At 36.2% G+C, this 19,698-nt stretch overlaps 1 protein-coding gene across 1 annotated transcript in view; it reads right to left on the reverse strand.

Annotated features, from left to right (window-relative positions):
* Window positions 1-2,063: 2,063 nt before the first annotated feature.
* The window catches only part of clpb (ClpB family mitochondrial disaggregase), a 93,158-nt gene continuing 75,523 nt past the window's right edge, over window positions 2,064-19,698 (reverse strand). The window contains exons 10-16 of the mRNA XM_061919122.1: window positions 17,868-17,912; window positions 16,044-16,205; window positions 15,808-15,964; window positions 11,886-11,959; window positions 11,678-11,797; window positions 6,035-6,139; window positions 2,064-2,948 (exon numbers count right to left, since the gene is read on the reverse strand). Coding sequence (XP_061775106.1) covers window positions 2,751-2,948; window positions 6,035-6,139; window positions 11,678-11,797; window positions 11,886-11,959; window positions 15,808-15,964; window positions 16,044-16,205; window positions 17,868-17,912 — 861 coding nt within the window. The 3' untranslated portion in view covers window positions 2,064-2,750. The remainder of the gene's footprint in view (window positions 2,949-6,034; window positions 6,140-11,677; window positions 11,798-11,885; window positions 11,960-15,807; window positions 15,965-16,043; window positions 16,206-17,867; window positions 17,913-19,698) is intronic.

Consider the following 19,698-nt stretch of genomic DNA (forward strand, 5'->3'; position numbering starts at 1 on the left):
AACCCCCGTCAGCAATTAAAACATAACTTACTGTCAAAAATAAATTGCAAAAAACATATCAAACGTGAAAAAATAAAGAAATGAAATATTTGAAGTCACGTTTTGCTCTCCTTTGTGAGTTAAAAATGTGAGGACCGATGATTACTCTGCTGGCCGGGTATGGCCTCGGTGCCACTTCCTGCTTTTTCGCAAATGAAAACTGGTGATTGGATACTCACTTGGGGGTGACAAGTGAAAATCCAATCATAGTCGTATTTAACGTAAGGCTACCTTGATGGGCTACTGTCAACAACTCATCATCTGATTGGCTATCGCAACTGTCTTGTCAACCGGCAGAATTCATTACAGCGCTGGCAACAAGCGAGCTGAATTCTGATTGGACAAAAGCTTTAACGTTAAAAACAAGCAACACTGGAGCCTAATAGGCATGAAGAGAATACAATTAATACTTTATGGAAAGTAGATTAAAATTAATTTTTATAAATTTATGACCATGATTTATGAGAATACCTTGCTGGCCCTGACTGCACACCGCTGACTTTTTCCACAATAAAAACAGTAATAGTAGAATTAGGTTGTAGACAAATGCATATTTTTGCTAAACAAAAGTGACTATTTTACTCCATAAAAGGTGTAATGTTGGTGGCGGAAAAACAGTAATATTACAAGACAATGTAGTGATTAATGGAATTTTAAAATTGTATTTTACTTGGAACAAGATGTAATTTTACCAGAATTAAATTTTAATGTTATAAGGAAGAAAAAAGTAAATATTTCTAGTTTTACATTGTAAGATATAAGGAAACACTATCGAAATGACCAGAATAGGACATGAATATTAGTAAAATAATAATAATTAAAAAAAAATTAAGTTGTAATTTTGAGATTTTTTTTTTTTTACATAGGTGAAGTATAAATGTTAACAACATTAAAAGTAACAAAATAGTGATACAGTACAACATTTTATTGTACTAGAAAAAAAGCTGTAATTTGTCAATAATTAATCCAAATAGTATGAGAAAAAACTATTTTTTTGTAGATGGTTTAAGTTGTCATTTTTACGAGTCATATTACAAGAAAAAAAATATTACAATTAAATCATATTTTACAAAATACAAAAAAATTGTAGTTCCAGAAAAAATGCAAGCTATTTTCACTAAAATAAATATATCTTACGAGAAAAAAAAAATACTATAGAAATATATTGTTCTTTAGAAGACAAAAGTTAAATATTTGTAAAAAAAAAAAAAAGTTCATGCTAGTATTTTGTACTTTACATAAATATTTATAAATGATGAAAAAAATACTAAATAGTAGCTTGAAGTTATAATTTTGCAGAAAAATGTAAATAAAAATAGCATGACAGTAAAAAAGTGATAGTAAAAAGACAAATATGAAAGTTTAAGTTACATATTTGTTAAATTTGTGTAATTTAACTAGAATTACCCTGAATATTTTGAGAAAGAACACATTTTATTATAATTTTGCGGAAAAAAAGTAAGTAAAAAAATAGTATGACAATAAAAAAGTAATAGTAAAAAGGCAAATAGTTAAGTTTATGTCATTTAACCAGAAAATAATGTAAATATTGTAGAAAAAAACCCCACATTCGTCTGGATAAAGTTGTAATTTTACTTAAAAAAATAAAAATGAAGTAGGATTTAATTATATTTACTGGAAGAAATGTTTGTTTTCACCAGAATAATATAAATATAAATATGAGGGGGAATTGCATTGTGTTTTACAAGACAAGTTTAAGAGTAAAGTTTAAATGGAAAAAAAAGTTGTAATTCATGCTAGAATTATGTCGTTTACCAGAATTAAAAGTAATTACAATAGTATTAGCATTATTAATCTGCAATAAAATCAAATATATTAGGAAAAACAGTAGTGAATGGGGAAAAAAAGTGAAGTTTAGCAGGAACCAATAATATTACATGCACTATCTTGTGAAGTTGTAGTATTACAAAAAAGTCCTCAAGTCCTAATAGTACTTTTACATTAAAATGCTAAGAGTCAAGCGTAATAAAAACACAAACTGTAAATACTGTACAACCATAAAGTTAGTGTGTATATTTTTTTGGGTGTCAAAAAATCCATCATGGAGATCTTTGCGGCCTGTTGGTTATTCCGACAATAAGACGGAGAGTCCAAACTAAGAAGTAAATAAAAAGTTGATGAATAGTAAATCAAAGTTGTGTTGTTGGGAGGTCCGAGCAGTGAATGCAAGCTCATTCTTCCCATGGAGAAAAACCTTCCTGCAGGACGTTCTCTGCATTCCCTGCAAGACAACAGAATTCCACAGCGATTCTCCTGTCATGTCGTCTCACAAGGTGGACAAGCGTTATTGTAGTACGACTCCCACCCAGGGACACACACGCACACAAACATCCATCAGCAGTGTCAGTCAGTGTGACAGCAACAGAACAAAAACAAGAAGAATTAGCTTTTTTTTTTGTGGCGACAACTTTATTTACACAGCGGAGGTTTGTGCACAAATTGCTTCTTCAAACATTTATGATCCTTTAATGGGAATATTTTTGTCTTTGGAGCGCTAAAGCATCAACAACTCGTCACAATTAGCATGCATAATCTACAACGCCATAAATTCACATGTGCATGGTTGTAATATTTATGCCCGCTAGTCCTAAATGTGCAGAGAAGTGAACAAAAACGAGAAATTTCATCTTTCACCAAAACGTTTCAATGTGTTGTAGTTGTGTTGCTACCGCAAGACACTCGGCAGTGTTTTAGTGTCCGGGGCTGAGCGGGGGGCGGATGTCCAGCATTCTGGACGAGCTGTCCTCCCCGACCACCTCCAGGCGCAGACTGGGCGTGCCGCGCTCTTCCTGGCCCTCGGACTGGACGGAGAGACGCAGGGTGCAGCCTTTGGGCAGCAGCTCCTGCTCGTAGGCGGCGGCCAACTGGTTCACCACCCGCCGCTCAACCTGGACACAAAATGGGAAGCATTTGCCGATTTTGAGCCGATGCGATACCTGCAGGAGTCACACGTGAAATGTTAGAAAAGGTTCAACTAAGTGTCATCATTGTAGATTTTTTTCTACGCTTTGCACCCTGCGGCTTATAAAGCGGTGCGGCTCATTCGTGGATTTTTCTTCGCTGACGGCCATGATGCAAATAGTTGTCATAAAACACATGCAACGACACTGAAACGGTGTTAAAGTTAACCAATGATTGTCACACACACACACACACACACACACACACACACACACACACACACACACACACACACACACACACACACACACACACACACACACACACACACACACTAGGTGTGGTGAAATTAACCTCTGCATTTGACCCATCCCCTTGGGAGGTGAGGGGAGCAGTGGGCAGCAGCGGTGCCGCGCCCGGGAATCATTTTGAAGACAAACATCAGAATGAGAATGAGATATGAACCAATATGATATTGATATGTAGGTAATATAGGGACGGCGTGGCGCAGTGGGAGAGTGGCCGTGCGCAACCCGAGGGTCACTGGTTCAAATCCCACCTAGTACCAACCTCGTCACGTCCGTTGTGTCCTGAGCAAGACACTTCACCCTTGCTCCTGATGGGTGCTGGTTGGCGCCTTGCATGGCAGCTCCCTCCATCAGTGTGTGAATGTGTGTGTGAATGGGTAAATGTGGAAGTAGTGTCAAAGCGCTTTGAGTACCTTGAAGGTAGAAAAGCGCTATACAAGTACAACCCATTTATTTAATATTGTAAATCCCACTTTCTCTATTTTAATGTCCCATTCAGTAAAAAACTGTAAAACTCCCATTTTTTTTCGAGGTGGTCTGTCATAACGTTTTTAGAATTCTATCGGACATTGTGACTTTTGGTGTTAGTGTTCTTAAAAAAAACATACACATTGGCCCCCCCCAGACACATTTGTTTCTCTCAATGTTGCCCCTGAGTCAAAATATTTGCCCAGCTCTTATTTAGATACTTTAGTTTGTATTGCTATTTTTGGACCAATAAATCAGATTAGGTCAACCCCGGTTTGAACTTGTCGCTATTAAAATAAAATCAATGTATGGAAAATGCTCATCTATTTGTTTGTGGCACAAATAGATATGGAGCTGCCTGTTAGGTGGCGCTATTTCATGCTTTTTGAAACATTTAGCAGTTGTGGAATTTGGTTGACGCTAATATTAAGGGGAACATTATCACACTTTCAGAAGGGTTAAAACCAATAAAAATCAGTTACCAGTGGCTTATTTTATTTTTCAAAGTTTTTTTCAAAATTTTACCGATCACGCAATATCCCGAAAAAAAGGCTTTTAAGTGCCTGATTTTCGCTATCTGTGAAGCCACCGTCCATTTTCCTGTGACGTCATCCAGTGATATACATGCTATCCAGGTGGATAGCACAGCAACATATAGCGACATTAGCTCGGATTCAGACTCGGATTTCAGCGGCTTAAGCGATTCAACAGATTACGCGTGTATTGAAACGGATGGTTGGAGTATGGAGGCAGATAGTGAAAACGAAATTGAAGAACAAACTGAAGCTATTGAGCGAATAGCTGTTGACGCTATTCGGCCATGTCTGCCTTAGCATCGCCGGTAAAATGTGCAGACCAAACGTTTGGGACTTAAATCCATCCATTGGTAAGTGTTTGTTTGGCATTAAATGTGGGTGGAGGGAAACGCTGGATGCAAATATAGCTACAAATGTACATACAACTAACCTAAATAGCATGTTAGCATCGATTAAAGACTAAGGCTTATTAGTGATTCCTAGAGCCCAAAAAAAGTCTGCGGGCTATAGAGCGTTTTCCGTTCGGGCTCCAGTACTCTGGAATGCCCTCCCGGTAACAGTTCGAGTTGCTACCTCAGTAGAAGCGTTTAACTCTCACCTTAAAACTCATCTGTATACTCTAGCCTTTAAATAGACCTCCTTTTTAGACCAGTTGATCTGCCGCTTCTTTTCTTTCTCCTATGTCCCCCCCTCCCTTGTGGAGGGGGTCTGGTCCGATGACCATGGATGAAGTACTGGCTGTCCAGAGTCGAGACCCAGGATGGACCGCTCGTCGGGACCCAGGATGGACCGCTCGCCTGTATCGGTTGGGGACATCTCTACGCTGCTGATCCGCCTCCGCTTGAGATGGTCTCCTGTGGACGGGACTCTCGCTGCTGTCTTGGATCCGCTTGAACTGAACTCTCGCGGCTGTGTTGGAGCCACTATGGATTGAACTTTCACAGTATCATGTTAGACCCGCTCGACATCCATTGCTTTCGGTCCCCTAGAGGGGGGGGGGGGGGGGGGGGGGGTTGCCCACATCTGAGGTCCTCTCCAAGGTTTCTCATAGTCAGCATTGTCACTGGCGTCCCACTGGATGTGAATTCTCCCTGCCCACTGGGTGTGAGTTTTCCTTGCCCTTTTGTGGGTTCTTCCGAGGATGTTGTAGTCGTAATGATTTGTGCAGTCCTTTGAGACATTTGTGATTTGGGGCTATATAAATAAACATTGATTGATTGATTAGGTGGCAGTCATGCTGCGACCCAATATGTCTGATTAGCACATAAGTCAATAACATCAACAAAACTCACCTTTGTGATTTCGTTGACTTTATCGTTGGAAATGGATCTGCAGGTTATCCATACATCTCTGTGCCATGTCTGCCTTAGCATCCCCGGTAAATAGCATGTTAGCACATTGTACGTAAATCAACTTGAATCCCTCCCTGATCGTGTTGTTACACCCTCCAACAACACACCGACGAGGCATGATGTCTCCAAGGTACGGAAAACAGTCGAAAAAACGGAAAATAACAGGGCTGAGACCCGGTGTTTGTAATGTGAAAATGAAAATGGCGGGTGTGTTACCTCGGTGACGTCACGTTCTGACGTCATCGCTAAAAGACCGATAAACAGAAAGGCGTTTGATTTGCCAAAATTCACCCATTTAGAGTTGGGAAATCGGTTAAAAAAATATATGGTCTTTTTTCTGCAACATCAAGGTATATATTGACGCTTACATAGGTCTGTTGATAATGTTCCTCTTTAACGTTGTGCCCACCTCATGTTTGATAGAGCGTGCTCCGTAATGCAAGTTGTATCCGCCCGCCAGCAAGTCCAGAACCGTGCGATCCCACTGGAGAGTGATGTCATGGCGCTGCTTGGCCTAATCACGGTACACACACACACACACACGCACACACACACACACACACACACACACACACACACACAAAGAAAACAAGAGGTCAGTCACTGTAAAAAACAAAACAAAAACTGGTGAATCCACATTACACACACAGTGTGACGAGTGAGAAAATGTCCAGCAGCATTTTTTACAGGCTCTAATCGACACTTCCCTAATGCGTTTTTATCAAACACTAATCAATAGTAATGATCAGTTAGACTCATTTAGCGCCGCATGTTAATAACATTCTGCTCAATGAGAGGCTGTGCATGTAAACATTCATTTACGAGTCAACCTCACGTCATAAATACTTCCATTTGAACACATTTTACCACAATTTCATATAAATATGAGCTGAGATAGACCCCCGCGACCTCGATAGGGACAAGCAATAAGAAAATAAGTGGTGATTGATACTAGAATCACTTGTATTTAATAAAAATAATTGTAAAATATTAATTATGAGGAACATTTTTAGTAGCATTAAGTTGTATTTTTTTATATATATATTTTTTAAATAATATAGAAAAAAAAACAGCAAATGTACTACGTAAATTTATCAAATTTAGTAAATTTCACAAATATTGTACTTATGTATGTGAAAAGTGAGGTTTAAAATTACAAAAACTAATTAATATAGGTAAAGTTATATACTATTATATACTAATTATAACTACTTAAAATAAATATCAGAATAAGGAAATTTTCAGAAGAAAAATGTTGTACTTTTATGAGAAAAGTGAAGTTTGATATAAGTTAAATTCTAATATTACACTTATAAAAACATATTTTAAATAAAATGAGTTAAAAACAAACAAAAAAAAAGCAGTACGTTTATCATTTGAAGTCAAATTCACAAGAAAAATGTTGTCCTATGTGAAAAGTGAAGTTTGATATTGCAAAATGTAATAGATATAGGTTAAGTTATAATATTACAATTATAAAAACATATTTTAATTAAAAGTAGTTAAAGTAAAGAAAAAACTGAGAAAAAAAAGCAGTACTTTTATCAGAATAAGTCAAAATCACAAGAAAATTGTTGCACTTCTATGTGAAAAGTGAAGTTTGATATTGCAAAAGTAATTGATGTAGGTTAAGTTCTATTACAACAATCATAAAAACATATTTTAAATAAAATTAGTTAAAAAAACACTAAGAAAAAAAAAACAGTACATTTATCAGAATAAGTCAAATTCACAAGAAGAATGTTGCACTTTTATGTGAAAAGTGAAGTTTGATATAAGTTCAATTCTAATATTACAATCATAAAAACATATTTTAAATAAAATGAGTTAAAAAAAAGTAATAAAGCAGTATGTTTATCATTTGAAGTCAAATTCACAAGAAAAATGTTGTCCTATGTGAAAAGTGAAGTTTGATATTGCAAAATATAATAGATATAGGTTAAGTTATAATATTACAATTATAAAAACATATTTTAATTAAAAGTAGTTAAAATAAAGAAAAAACTGAGAAAAAAAAGCAGTACATTTATCAGAATAAGTCAAAATCACAAGAAAATTGTTGCACTTCTATGTGAAAAGTGAAGTTTGATATTGCAAAAGTAATTGATGTAGGTTAAGTTATATTACAACAATCATAAAAACATATTTTAAATAAAATTAGTTAAAAAAACACTAAGAAAAAAAAACAGTACATTTATCAGAATAAGTCAAATTCACAAGAAAAATGTTGCACTTTTATGTGAAAAGTGAAGTTTGATATAAGTTCAATTCTAATATTACAATCATAAAAACATTTTAAATAAAATGAGTTTAAAAAAAACTAATAAAGCAGTATGTTTATCATTTGAAGTCAAATTCACAAGAAAAATGTTGTCCTATGTTAAAAGTGAAGTTTGATATTGCAAAATGTAATAGATATAGGTTAAGTTATAATATTACAATTATAAAAACATATTTTAATTAAAAGTAGTTAAAATAAAGAAAAAACTGAGAATAAGTCAAAATCACAAGAAAATTGTTGCACTTCTTTGTGAAAAGTGAAGTTTGATATTGCAAAAGTAATTGATGTAGGTTAAGTTCTATTACAACAATCATAAAAACATATTTTAAATAAAATTAGTTAAAAAAAACACTAAGAAAAAAACCCAGTACATTTATCATTCACAAGAAAAATGTTACACTTTTATGTGAAAAGTGAAGTTTGATATAGCAAAAAGTAATAGATATAGGTTAGGTTATAATATTACAATCGTAAAAACATATTTTAATTAAAAGTAGTTAAAAAAGAGAAAACAGACTTATTCTGATAAATGTACTGCTTTTTTCTCTCTAAGTGTTCTATCTTTTTTAACTACTTTTACTTAAAATATGTTTTTACAGTTGTAGTATTAGAACTTAACCTATATTTATTACTTTTTGCAATATCAAACTTCACTTTTCACATAGAAGTGCAACATATTTCTTGTAAATTTGACTTATTCTGATAAATGTACTTCTATGTGATAAGTGAAGATTGATATTGCAAAAAGTAATAGATATAGGTTAAGTTCTAATATTACAATCATAACGAGCTAACATTGAAATCATTTTACAGGCATGGTTTGAGAAAGGTTTATACAGTAAAATAATAATGATGTATTTATTGTGGTGTAAGTTGATTTAATGCATGCTATGTCAACGTTGTCATTTTACCAGAATTAAACATGAATATTGTGAGGAAAAAAGTTGCAATAAATACTAAAATCATGTTGCATTTTCTAAGGAAAAAAGTTGTAATCTAAAAGTAGAATCTTAATTATTCGAGAACATAATTAGCAGTAGCAGCAAGTTGTAATTTTACAAGAAAAAAACAGAATAAAATATAATAGAAAAATGTCAAACTATTACTTGTTTTGCCATCAAACTTTTCTGTGAGAAATGAAGTTTGATATTAGGGAAAAAATGCTTATTTCAGGAGAATCAAATTATAATATTGCAATCATAACGTCTTTTAGAAAGGCAACTTCCAAGTCATATTACGAGCATCATTTAAAAAAAAAAGTATATACTGCATAATAATCTTATTTATTTATTGGCTACATATTGGTTTTAATACGCACATGTCAAAGCTGACATTTTAAATGAATATTATGAGAAAAGAGTAGTAATACTAGAACTATATTGTGAACAAGTGCAATTTTACCAGAATAAAATATAAATTATATGAACATTAATTATGAATATCAATAAGCTGTAATTTTGAAAAATAATATATATGTTTACGCAAAATATAAAATGTAATATTTAGAGTAAAACACTTAAAATAATTTAGGAGATAAATATTCAAAATATTAAACAATGTTTTGTTATGTGACAAAGTTAAATTTATTATAAAATTTGCTTATCAGAAGGATCAAATTTTAATATTAGAATCATAATGTAATATTAAAAAAAATAATCAAGTAATTTTACAAACATGAAAAAATTACAAATTGTGTCATAATTATTTAATGTATTTATTGGGTGTAAATAAATTCAGTACATGCTAATGTCACAACTGTAATTTTACCAGATTATTGAGAGAAAATAGTAATTAATGCTGGAATTATTATAAAATTGCAACTTTTTTTCTTGGAAATTACAAAGTAAAACGAGGCATTTCTTGTCATTTTGCAAGAAATAATATTTCTTTAATTGAAATAAAATATCAGAGTGAAACAATAAAAACAATTTCCAAGAACATTTTTTAAACATTACTAGGACAATGTTGTATCGTTATTTGACAAATTAAGTTTATTATATTAGAAAATAAATGCTTATTTCAGGAGAATCAAGTTATATTACAATCATAATGTAATATATGAGAAAAGCTAACATTCAAGTTTTTTGTGAAGTGAATGATATTTATATAGCGCTTTTTCTCTATTGACTCAAAGCGCTTTACATAGTGAAACCCAATATCTAAGTTACATTTGAACCAGTGTGGGTGGCACTGGGAGCAGGTGGGTAAAGTGTCTTGCCCAAGGACACAACGGCAGTAACTAGGATGGCGGAAGCGGGGATCGAACCTGCAACCCTCAAGTTGCTGGCACGGCCACTCTACCAACCGAGCTATGCCGAGCTATAGAAAATGGATGGATGGAAGGTATTTAAAGTTTAAAAAAAGGGGGGGAAGAAGCGTAATTGTGTTTATAAATAAACAAATCCATCCATCCATGTGAAAAGTGAAGTTTGATATTGCAAAAGTAATTGATGTAGGTTAAGTTCTATTACAACAATCATAAAAACATATTTTAAATGAAATTAGTTAAAAAAACACTAAGAGAAAAAAAACATTCAACCGAGCTATACCGCCCCATTGCATACTAATTATTTTATGTATTTATTGGCTGGAAATAGAATACATGCCAATGTCAAAACTGGAATTTCACCAGAATTAAACATTAATATTATGAGGGGAAAAAGTAGTAATTAATACTATTAATACCTTGTATTTAACGATTAAAAAAGAAAGAAGCAATTTTGCCATTGTAAAATATTAATTATTTGAAAAAAAAAGATAAAAATTAAATAATAAAATGCCAAAATATTACTAGAAAAATGTTGTATTGTAATGTGAAAAATGGAGTTTAATATTACAAAAAATGTGCGTATTTTATGAGAATCAAGAAAACAATATATTGAATATTGTGGATTGTTTTATTTTTCTTAATTAATTTTATTTTTTATTTCTGCTTGTATTTCTCTTTTTTCCTGTGATATGATCGGATCTTCTTGGTATGAAATAAAATGACCATAACTTTTAAAATTATATTGTAATATTATATGTAGAAAACTAACATTCAAGTAATTTTACAAACATTATTTTTTAAAAGTATATATTGTGTAATAGTATATATTCATCATGTGTAAATAGATTGGACACATGCTAATGCAATGACTCGGTATTATTGTCGGTAAAAGTAGACAAACACATGCACAAAGAGCAGCAAAAGTCGGGCTGCCGTCAGTCGCCTGCAGGGTCGTGTTGGCCGCCGGGTCACCAGCGGTAATATTAATAATTAAATATTGATGAAGACTCCACATGTTAAACACTGTAATCGCATTACAGAGAGCGGCACTGGCACATTATATTGATCTGTGTGTGTGTGCGTGTGTGTGTGTGTGTGTATAAAGTCCCATTGGAGGACATCACGGCTTATAACGGCGGGTGCAATGAGGACACGCCCACTCAGACGCACGCTGAGGTTTCGCTCCACTCTTCTCTTTCTAGTTAATTTCCATAAAGATAAGGACATGGAACCTCTCAAGCCTTCCTGTGTACACGTTTTGCTTTTTCTTTGGCTTATTGTGCAAAAACAAACACCCAAAGAAGATCGAGCGTCAACAATAATATGAAAATAATAAGAGGGCCCTATGATTGACACGGCGTTATCGAAGCCTGTCTGGGCGTGCCAACTTGACCCTGGGACAGCTCATTTCTACTCCCCTTATTGCCTATGGGAATGCGGGTCCCAGATCGGATTGCATTCAACCTCGGCCAAGTGTGCCAGACTTAACCACGGAGGCGTACCTTCTTGGCCCAGAAGCTAAGCTCCTTGCTGACCAGCTGCAGCAGCTCCGAGTGACAGAACGGCAGGAAGTAGACGATTTCGTTGATCCGACCCAGAAACTCGTCCCTCCTGAAATGTGCCTGTGCAGGAACACCGGAACCAAAGTTGAGGAACGACATGGGAACTTGTTTAGGACACGGGCGGTTTATAAAAAAAATACAAAGTTACCTTCAGGATCGGGCGGATGACAGAATCCTTAAACTTCCTGGAGATTCTAATGTCGTCTCCTTTCTGTACGTCCTCTGAGGAGGAAACAGTCATCAGTTTAACGTTAGACACCACTTAAAGGCCTACTGAAACCCACTACTACCGACCACGCAGTCTGATAGTTTATATATCAATGATGAAATATTAACATTGCCAATACGGCCTTTTTAGTTTACTAAATTACAATTTTAAATTTCCTGCGGAGTTTCCTGTTGAAAACGTCGCGGAATGATGACGCGTGCGCGTGACATCTCGAGTTGGAGGAGACATATTAGCACAGCACCACTAGCGGCTAAAAGTCGTCTGCTTTAATCGCATAATTCCACAGTATTTTGGACATCTGTGTTGCTGAATCTTTTGCAATTTGTTCAATTAATATTGGAGAAGTCACAGTAGAAAGATGGAGGTGGGAAGCTTATAGCCTTTAGCCACACAAACACACGGTGTTTCCTTCTTTAAAATTCCCGGAGGTGAAGCTTTACTATGGATTAGAGCGGTCAAGCAAACACGGATCCCGACCAATTGTCAACCGGCAGGTTTCGGTGAGAAAATTGTGGTAAAAAGTCGCCTCTTACCGGAGATCAGCGGAATTTCTGTCGTGCTGCTGCTGCCGTGACTAATTCTCTCAGAGACTGGCGTCAACACACCCGTGGACACACTCTTCCGACTATCAGGTACTATTTCCATCCATCCATCCATCCTCTACTACTTATTCCCTTTCGGGGTCGCGGGGGGCGCTGGGGCCTATCTCAGCTACAATCGGGCGGAAGGCAGGGTACACCCTGGACAAGTCGCCACCTCATCGCAGGGCCAACACAGATAGACAGACAACATTTACACTTACATTCACCAATTTAGTGTTGCCAATCAACTTATCCCCAGGTGCATGTCTTTGGAAGTGGGAGGAAGCCGGAGTACCCGGAGGGAACCCACGCATTCACGGGGAGAACATGCAAACTCCACACAGAAAGATCCCAAGCCTGGATTTGAACCCAGGACTGCAGGACCTTCGTATTGTGAGGCAGACGCACTAACCCCTCTTCCACCGTGAAGCCCCAGGTACTATTTAACTCACTAAAACACTAGCAACACAATAGAAAGATAAGGGATTTCCCAGAATCATCCTAGTAAATGTGTCTAAAAACCTCTGAATCGCTCACAATGCAATCGCCTTTTTTTTTTTTACTTTTTTATTTATTTATTTTTTTTCTAGTCCTTCGCTATTAATATCCTCAGCCACAAATCTTTCATCCTCGCTCAAATTAATGGGGAAATTGTCGTTTTCTCGGTCCGAATAGCTCTTTTTGTTGGAGGCTCCCATTATAGACAATGTGGGGATGTGAGGATCCCTCACACCGGTGACGTCATCGTCTGCTACTTCCGGTAAAGGCAAGGCTTTTTTATTAGAGACCAAAAGTTGCGAACTTTATCGTCGATGTTCTCTACTAAATCCTTTCAACAGAAATATGGCAATATCGCGAAATGATCAAGTATGACACATAGAATGGACCTGCTATCCCCGTTTAAATAAGAAAATCTCATTTCAGTAGGCCTTTAAAAACACTTCCATTCATTTCGAGTGTGCTGGAGACTATCCCAGTTGCCTTTGTTCAAAGAATATGGTGCACCTTGGATCGGTCCCCAGTCAATCACAGCACATATAAACAAAGACCTTACTTAATATTAGTAAAGTAATCAGAGTAGTACCTTTCTTTTGGTTAGTCTAAAACCGGGGTCGGCCATCCAAAATGTTGAAAGAGCCATGTCGGACCAAAAATTCTAATAAAAACAAATCATTCTGGAGCTGTCTGTAACACCATGTCACACAAACAACTATCGGACATGCAGCCAATATTACAAACAGATAATGTGCCATGAGACATGCAAATATAAATTAAATACACCAATGACATAAGGAAATTAAATGAGCTCAAATATACCTACAAATGAGTCATAATGTTGCAATATGTACATATAGCTAGCCTAAATAGCATGTTAGCATTGATTAGCTTGCAGTCATGCACTGACCAAATATGCCTGAATAGCATCTTGAGTGGCATAAAATACGTCTTAATTTGGCAGCGTCGGAGAAAGTTGTAAATGTAAACCAGGGGTGTTCAAAGTGCGGCCCGGGGGTTATTTTTTACCGGCCCCACGGCACATTTTGAGAATACAATTGAAAAAAATTAAAAACATAAAAAGTGGTATAAAAGAGCAAACAAGTGAAATGTAACAAGAAATTGTTGCAATGCTTACTGTTACAACACAAAGCTGCCATGCAGGCTGTTTTCTTTCTTTAAAAAATAATATTGAATCAAAATCAATGTCATTTTGAATTATTGACCTATTCAAGGCTCCGATTACGTCACATTAAATATTCCACTTTGAAATATTTTTTGGGGAAAATGTTGCATATTTTGTGTTTTGCCACATCAAAAAACTGAGATGTTTTTTTAAAAGAAGGCCCAAAACAAACAAAACATGAACAACAATAAAACTTAAAATTGACGGATATATCTGAACTTGATCTCGAGATTATTGTGCTAAAAGTAAACAGTAAAAAAAATGTATTATTTATTTTTTTAAACCTAAATGAGCAGGACACTTTTGGATCCCCAATTATTTTAGTGTGATTTGTTTTTACGTGTCATTGTTCAAAAAATAATAATGAATCGAAATCCAAAATTAATGCTCCATTTATTATATAATCTCAAATATTCCACCTAAAAAAGTAATTGGGTGAAAATATTGCATATTTTGTGTTTTTCCTCTAATGTTGATCTAGAGATTTAAAACTTGAATAATAATAATACTGAATAATGACACATTTTTATTATTTTTTTTGACTAAAACCCTTTGGGGTCCCCGGGATCATAACTGAGTGGAGGCCAAAATGTATATTTTTTATACATATATTGTATTGGTTTTTAAAATAAAAATTATGAAAATGGCCCCCGCCTGCTTTGATTTTTCAGTGTGCGGCCCTCAGTGGAAAAAGTTTGGACACCCCTGATGTAAACAAACTACGGTGCGTTCAAGGCCTGCCGAAATTAGTAGGACAAAACACCGTTCGCCTAATCCTCTCATCAGTGAAGCATGTTTGGTACAAACAGTAGGATTTCTAACAATTAGGAAGCTTTGTGTCATGTTTGCTCTTTTATAATAACAATAATAAAACTAAAATTATATTTTTTACACCATCTTTTCCATTTTGATACAAACTTTTTTTAAAAAGCTCCGGGGGGCCACTAGGGTGGCGCTAAAGAGCCGCGGGTTGCTAACCCCCGTTCTAAAAGTTGAAAATCCTGAATTTTTCCCCCGTATATTGAGATCTTAAAGAATTGAATCCATGTAATGCTTTAAAAAGGCAAATGGTTGGCATAAAAAGCCAAAAGACTTGTTTCTATTGTGCGGCTTCATAGCTTACCAAAGTTGTAGAAACATTTTTTGATGGATTTTTGAGCGCCACGTGTAATGTTTATTTTCAATGCAACATATAAAATGCTGGTGTTTACTTGAGTCATATTGCAGTCTACATGCATCTCCTATGTTTGACTGCCATCTACTGGTCACACTTATCATTTCACCATGTACCAAATAAAATAGCTTTGAGGTCGGTAAGCACAACCCGAATTATTCCGTACATTAGGCGTAGCGGGTTATAAGGCGCACTGTCGAGTTTTGAGAAAAAGAAAGGATTTTAAGTGCGCCTTATAGTCCGACAAATACGGTCTTTCTAAATAGTGTGTGTGTGGTGATAATATATGGCCCTACGCCAAGTGGCGACTCATCGAATCCTACGCAAAAAGCCTAAATCAGTTTGAGTCCAGGTGATCCACCCTGTGTGTCATCTTTGAATGTTTGTGCGTCACGTCTCCCTCACCTAGATTATCTGCCAGCTTCCTGCGGCTGACCTCCTCCGCTTCCTGCCGCAGCTGCAGTCCGTGCTGGGCAATCTCTTCGCTCGCCACGTTCGACGTCATGATGAAGATGGCGTCTTTGCATTCGATGGTCTTTCCCTTGCCGTCTGTGAGACGACCCTGTGGGGGCGGAGCCAGCGAAAGGACAACCGTCACTCAAGAGTCGCACTGCCGCTAATTCGCCGTCGCGTGCACCTGCCTCGTCGAAAAGCTGCAGCATGATGGTGAGGACGTCCGGGTGAGCCTTGTCCACTTCGTCAAACAGGACGACGGCATTAGGACACGCCTTCAACAGCTTGGTCAGCTGACCTCCTTCCTCGTGTCCCACGTATCCTGGCGGCGAGCCAATGAACTTTGCGACCTGAGCGGAGAGAAACGGGACGAGGAAACCTTCAAAAACATCGCATTTGAAAGCGAACCAAAGCTGCCCGCCACAAATAAACTTGGATCTGCATTATAACACACGTGGTCTGCCAGAGAATAAGAAGACACAGCAAGAGGGGTCAGTGTTGGTCACTTAGCAACTTTTCAATTCATTTTTTGTCATGCAGCAGTATCATGAGACAGGATTGTCATGAACAATCTGTTAAAAATCACTTTATGACAGCCAAATTAATAATGAATAATAATTAAAAAATACATCATACTAAAGTGATTTTTTTATTAATTTCCCAATGGATCTAGGTAAAATAATCTAAAGCTTGGAGTAAAAAAGGCCCAGAACAATATTATGTATGCATTATACCAGTGGTTCTCAAATGGGGTACTTGAAGGTATGCCAAGGGGTACGTGAGAGTTTTTAAAAATATTCTAAAAATAGCAACAATTCAAAAATCCTTCCATCCATCTATTTTCTGCCGCTTATTCCCGTTCGGGGTAGCGGGGGGCGCTGGCGCCTATCTCAGCTACAATCGGGTGGAAGGCGGGGTACACCCTGGACAAATCGCCACCTCATCGCAGGGCCAACACAGATAGACAGACAACATTCACACTCACATTCACACACTAGGGCTAATTTAGTGTTGCCAATCAACTTATCCCCAGGTGCATGTCTTTGGAAGTGGGAGGAAGCCGGAGTACCCGGAGGGAACCCACGCATTCACGGGGAGAACATGCAAACGCCACACAGAAAGATCCCGAGCCTGGATTTGAACCCAGGACTGCAGGACCTTCGTATTGTGAGGCAGACGCACTAACCCCTCTGCCACCGTGAAGCCCTTCAAAAATCCTTTATAAATATATTTATTGAATAATACTTCAACAAAATATGAATGTAAGTTCATAAACTGTGAAAAGAAATGCAACAATGCAATATTCAGTGTTGACAGATAGATTTTTTGTGGACATGTTCCATAAATATTGATGTTAAAGATTTATTTTTTTGTAAAGAAATGTTTCGAATTAAGTTCATGAATCCCGATGGATCTCTATTACAATCCCCAAAGAGGGCACTTTAAGTTGATGATTACTTCTATGTGTAGAAATCTTTATTTGTAATTGAATCACTTGTTTATTTTTCAACAAGTTTTTAGTTATTTTTAAATCTTTTTTTCCAAATAGCTCAAGAAAGACCACTACAAATGAGCAATATTTTGCTCCGTTATACAATTTAATAAATCATAAACTGATGACATAGTGCTTTATTTTACTTCTTTATCTCTTTTTTTCAACCAAAAATGCTTTGCTCTGATTAGGGGGTACTTGAATTTAAAAAAAATGTTAACAGGGGGTACATCACTGAAAAAAAGGATGAGAACCACTGCTTATACTTCACTCCCAATGTGTTGTGAGCAAATAGTACACAGAAAAGAGATAATTGTCAAAGTTGAGGGTCACCCTTAAATAAAAAGGCTAAAAAAAACATGACAATAGAGATTAGAAAACTTTGTCCCTGTCTTGTATTCTTTTCCGCCACAAAAATAACTAAAAATGTGTGCAAAAGTGTTTGTCGATGTGTGTAGTGGTGAAGTAAAAAAGACACCATTTACCTGATAAAATTGTAGAAGTTAAAAATGCCTTTTACCTCGTGTTTTTCCTGGAACTCGGACATATCCATGCGGATGAATCCCTGGAATTACACAATAGTTGAGAGAATCAGAGCATGCTGCTTTGTGTACTGACTGGGAGAACTATGAACATGGATGTGTTCTATTATTCTAAACTGACCCTTACACGACATTCTAATGTTCCACCTGACCATTCCTGTCCCTCTGGAGTCTTAGTATGTACTGATTGGATCTGAATACATGTATTTGTTACACCTCAAATACAAGCTGAGTTTTTAATATTTTGGTTACATTTCTATAATACATTCACAGAGCTTCCCTTTTCCCACATATTATGTTACAGCTTTATTCCAAAATGAAATCAATTAATTTTTGTTTTAAAATTCAACATACTGAATGTGAAAAATATTAGATTTTTAGTTGAGCAAATTTACTAAAAAAAATTAAATAAAAAATGTACATGGACATAAAAAAGTTGCCGTTATGGGGTATTGTGTGTTGAATTTTTTTTAAATATAATTATGTATATATTATCACACAACTCTTATGCTTAAGGGCCGTTGTTATAGTTGTTATCAATTGTGCTGAAATTGTATTTTTCTTTGTCTGTGCAAAGCTGGCAATCCAAAAGATTGCAAGCCAGTCTCGTATCAGAGTCTGTTTCCAGAATTGGCCTGCTCACTGCCAACGCCGAACATCGAGTACCGTGACGCAGAAATAGCAGAGACAAGATGATATTACGAGCTTTTGAGATTACCCCCTTCCCTCAGCAACAGCTTCAGTGATGTAACCAGGGACCTCCCATATGAATAGAGGAAGCACGGGGGCTGGACTTTTAGAATGTAGTTTGGATCTATAACTAGAGTACAGCCCAAAACACGTCTCTCCTCAATTGAGCAAAATTTAACTCTGTCTCTGCATGATTCCTTGCTTCTTGTCTGTTTAACAGATGTCATCAGTGTTTGAACCTGATATCTTTGAGGACAAAAATTCATGTAATCCATTTTGACAGAAGGTTGTAACATAAAATATGGAAAAAGTGAAGCACTTTGAGTCTTCACCTTTTTTTTTTTTTATTACCTTTTTGATGTCCTTGTGCATGTTTGGCCAACTCCGTCTTCAAAGTGTTAGTGCATGTATTCACAGAGCTTCCCTTTTTCCACATTTTGTTATGTTACTGTGACGATTGCTGGGCATGGTGGTGAGGGTGGTGCTCTTTCAGGATGCAGATCGGGCTCGGACACAGCGTACAGGTAAGAAATAATGTTTTTTTTTTTTAACTAAAAACAGGCTAATAACAAAAACACTGGTGCTAGGCAGAAAAGGCAAACCAAAAGCGCTAGCATGGAAGCTAGGGAACTAAACACAGGAATAGCGTGGAAGCTAACAAGTACAAAACCGATTTACCAGAAACCGGGAGCAGCGTCGTCGCTTGTCGTGGAAAACAAAGGCTAGGATGCGGGGTCGAAACAACGGAAAAGGCAGGCTTATAAATAAGAGACAGTAATTACAAACAGGTGTGAGGCTAAAACAAGGGACGGGTGAAACTAATGGCGACAGAACCAACCAGGAAGTGCACAAACAAACTCAAAAACCAAATAATATATGTTCAGGGCAGCGGATCATGACAGTCACAGCCTTATTCCAAAATGAAATTAATAAAAAATAAATTTTGATATTCAACATACTGAATGTGAAAAATATTGTTTTTAGTTGAGCAAATTTACTAAAAAAAATTAAATAAAAAATGTACATGGACATAAACATTTTGGAAAGACCTTTTCACATTCTCGATATGGGGTATTGTGTGTTGAATTTTCAGGACAAAAATGAATGTATTCCATTTTG

This window comes from Nerophis ophidion, linkage group LG13, assembly GCF_033978795.1.
Source record: "Nerophis ophidion isolate RoL-2023_Sa linkage group LG13, RoL_Noph_v1.0, whole genome shotgun sequence".
NCBI classification, from domain to species: Eukaryota; Metazoa; Chordata; class Actinopteri; order Syngnathiformes; family Syngnathidae; genus Nerophis; species Nerophis ophidion.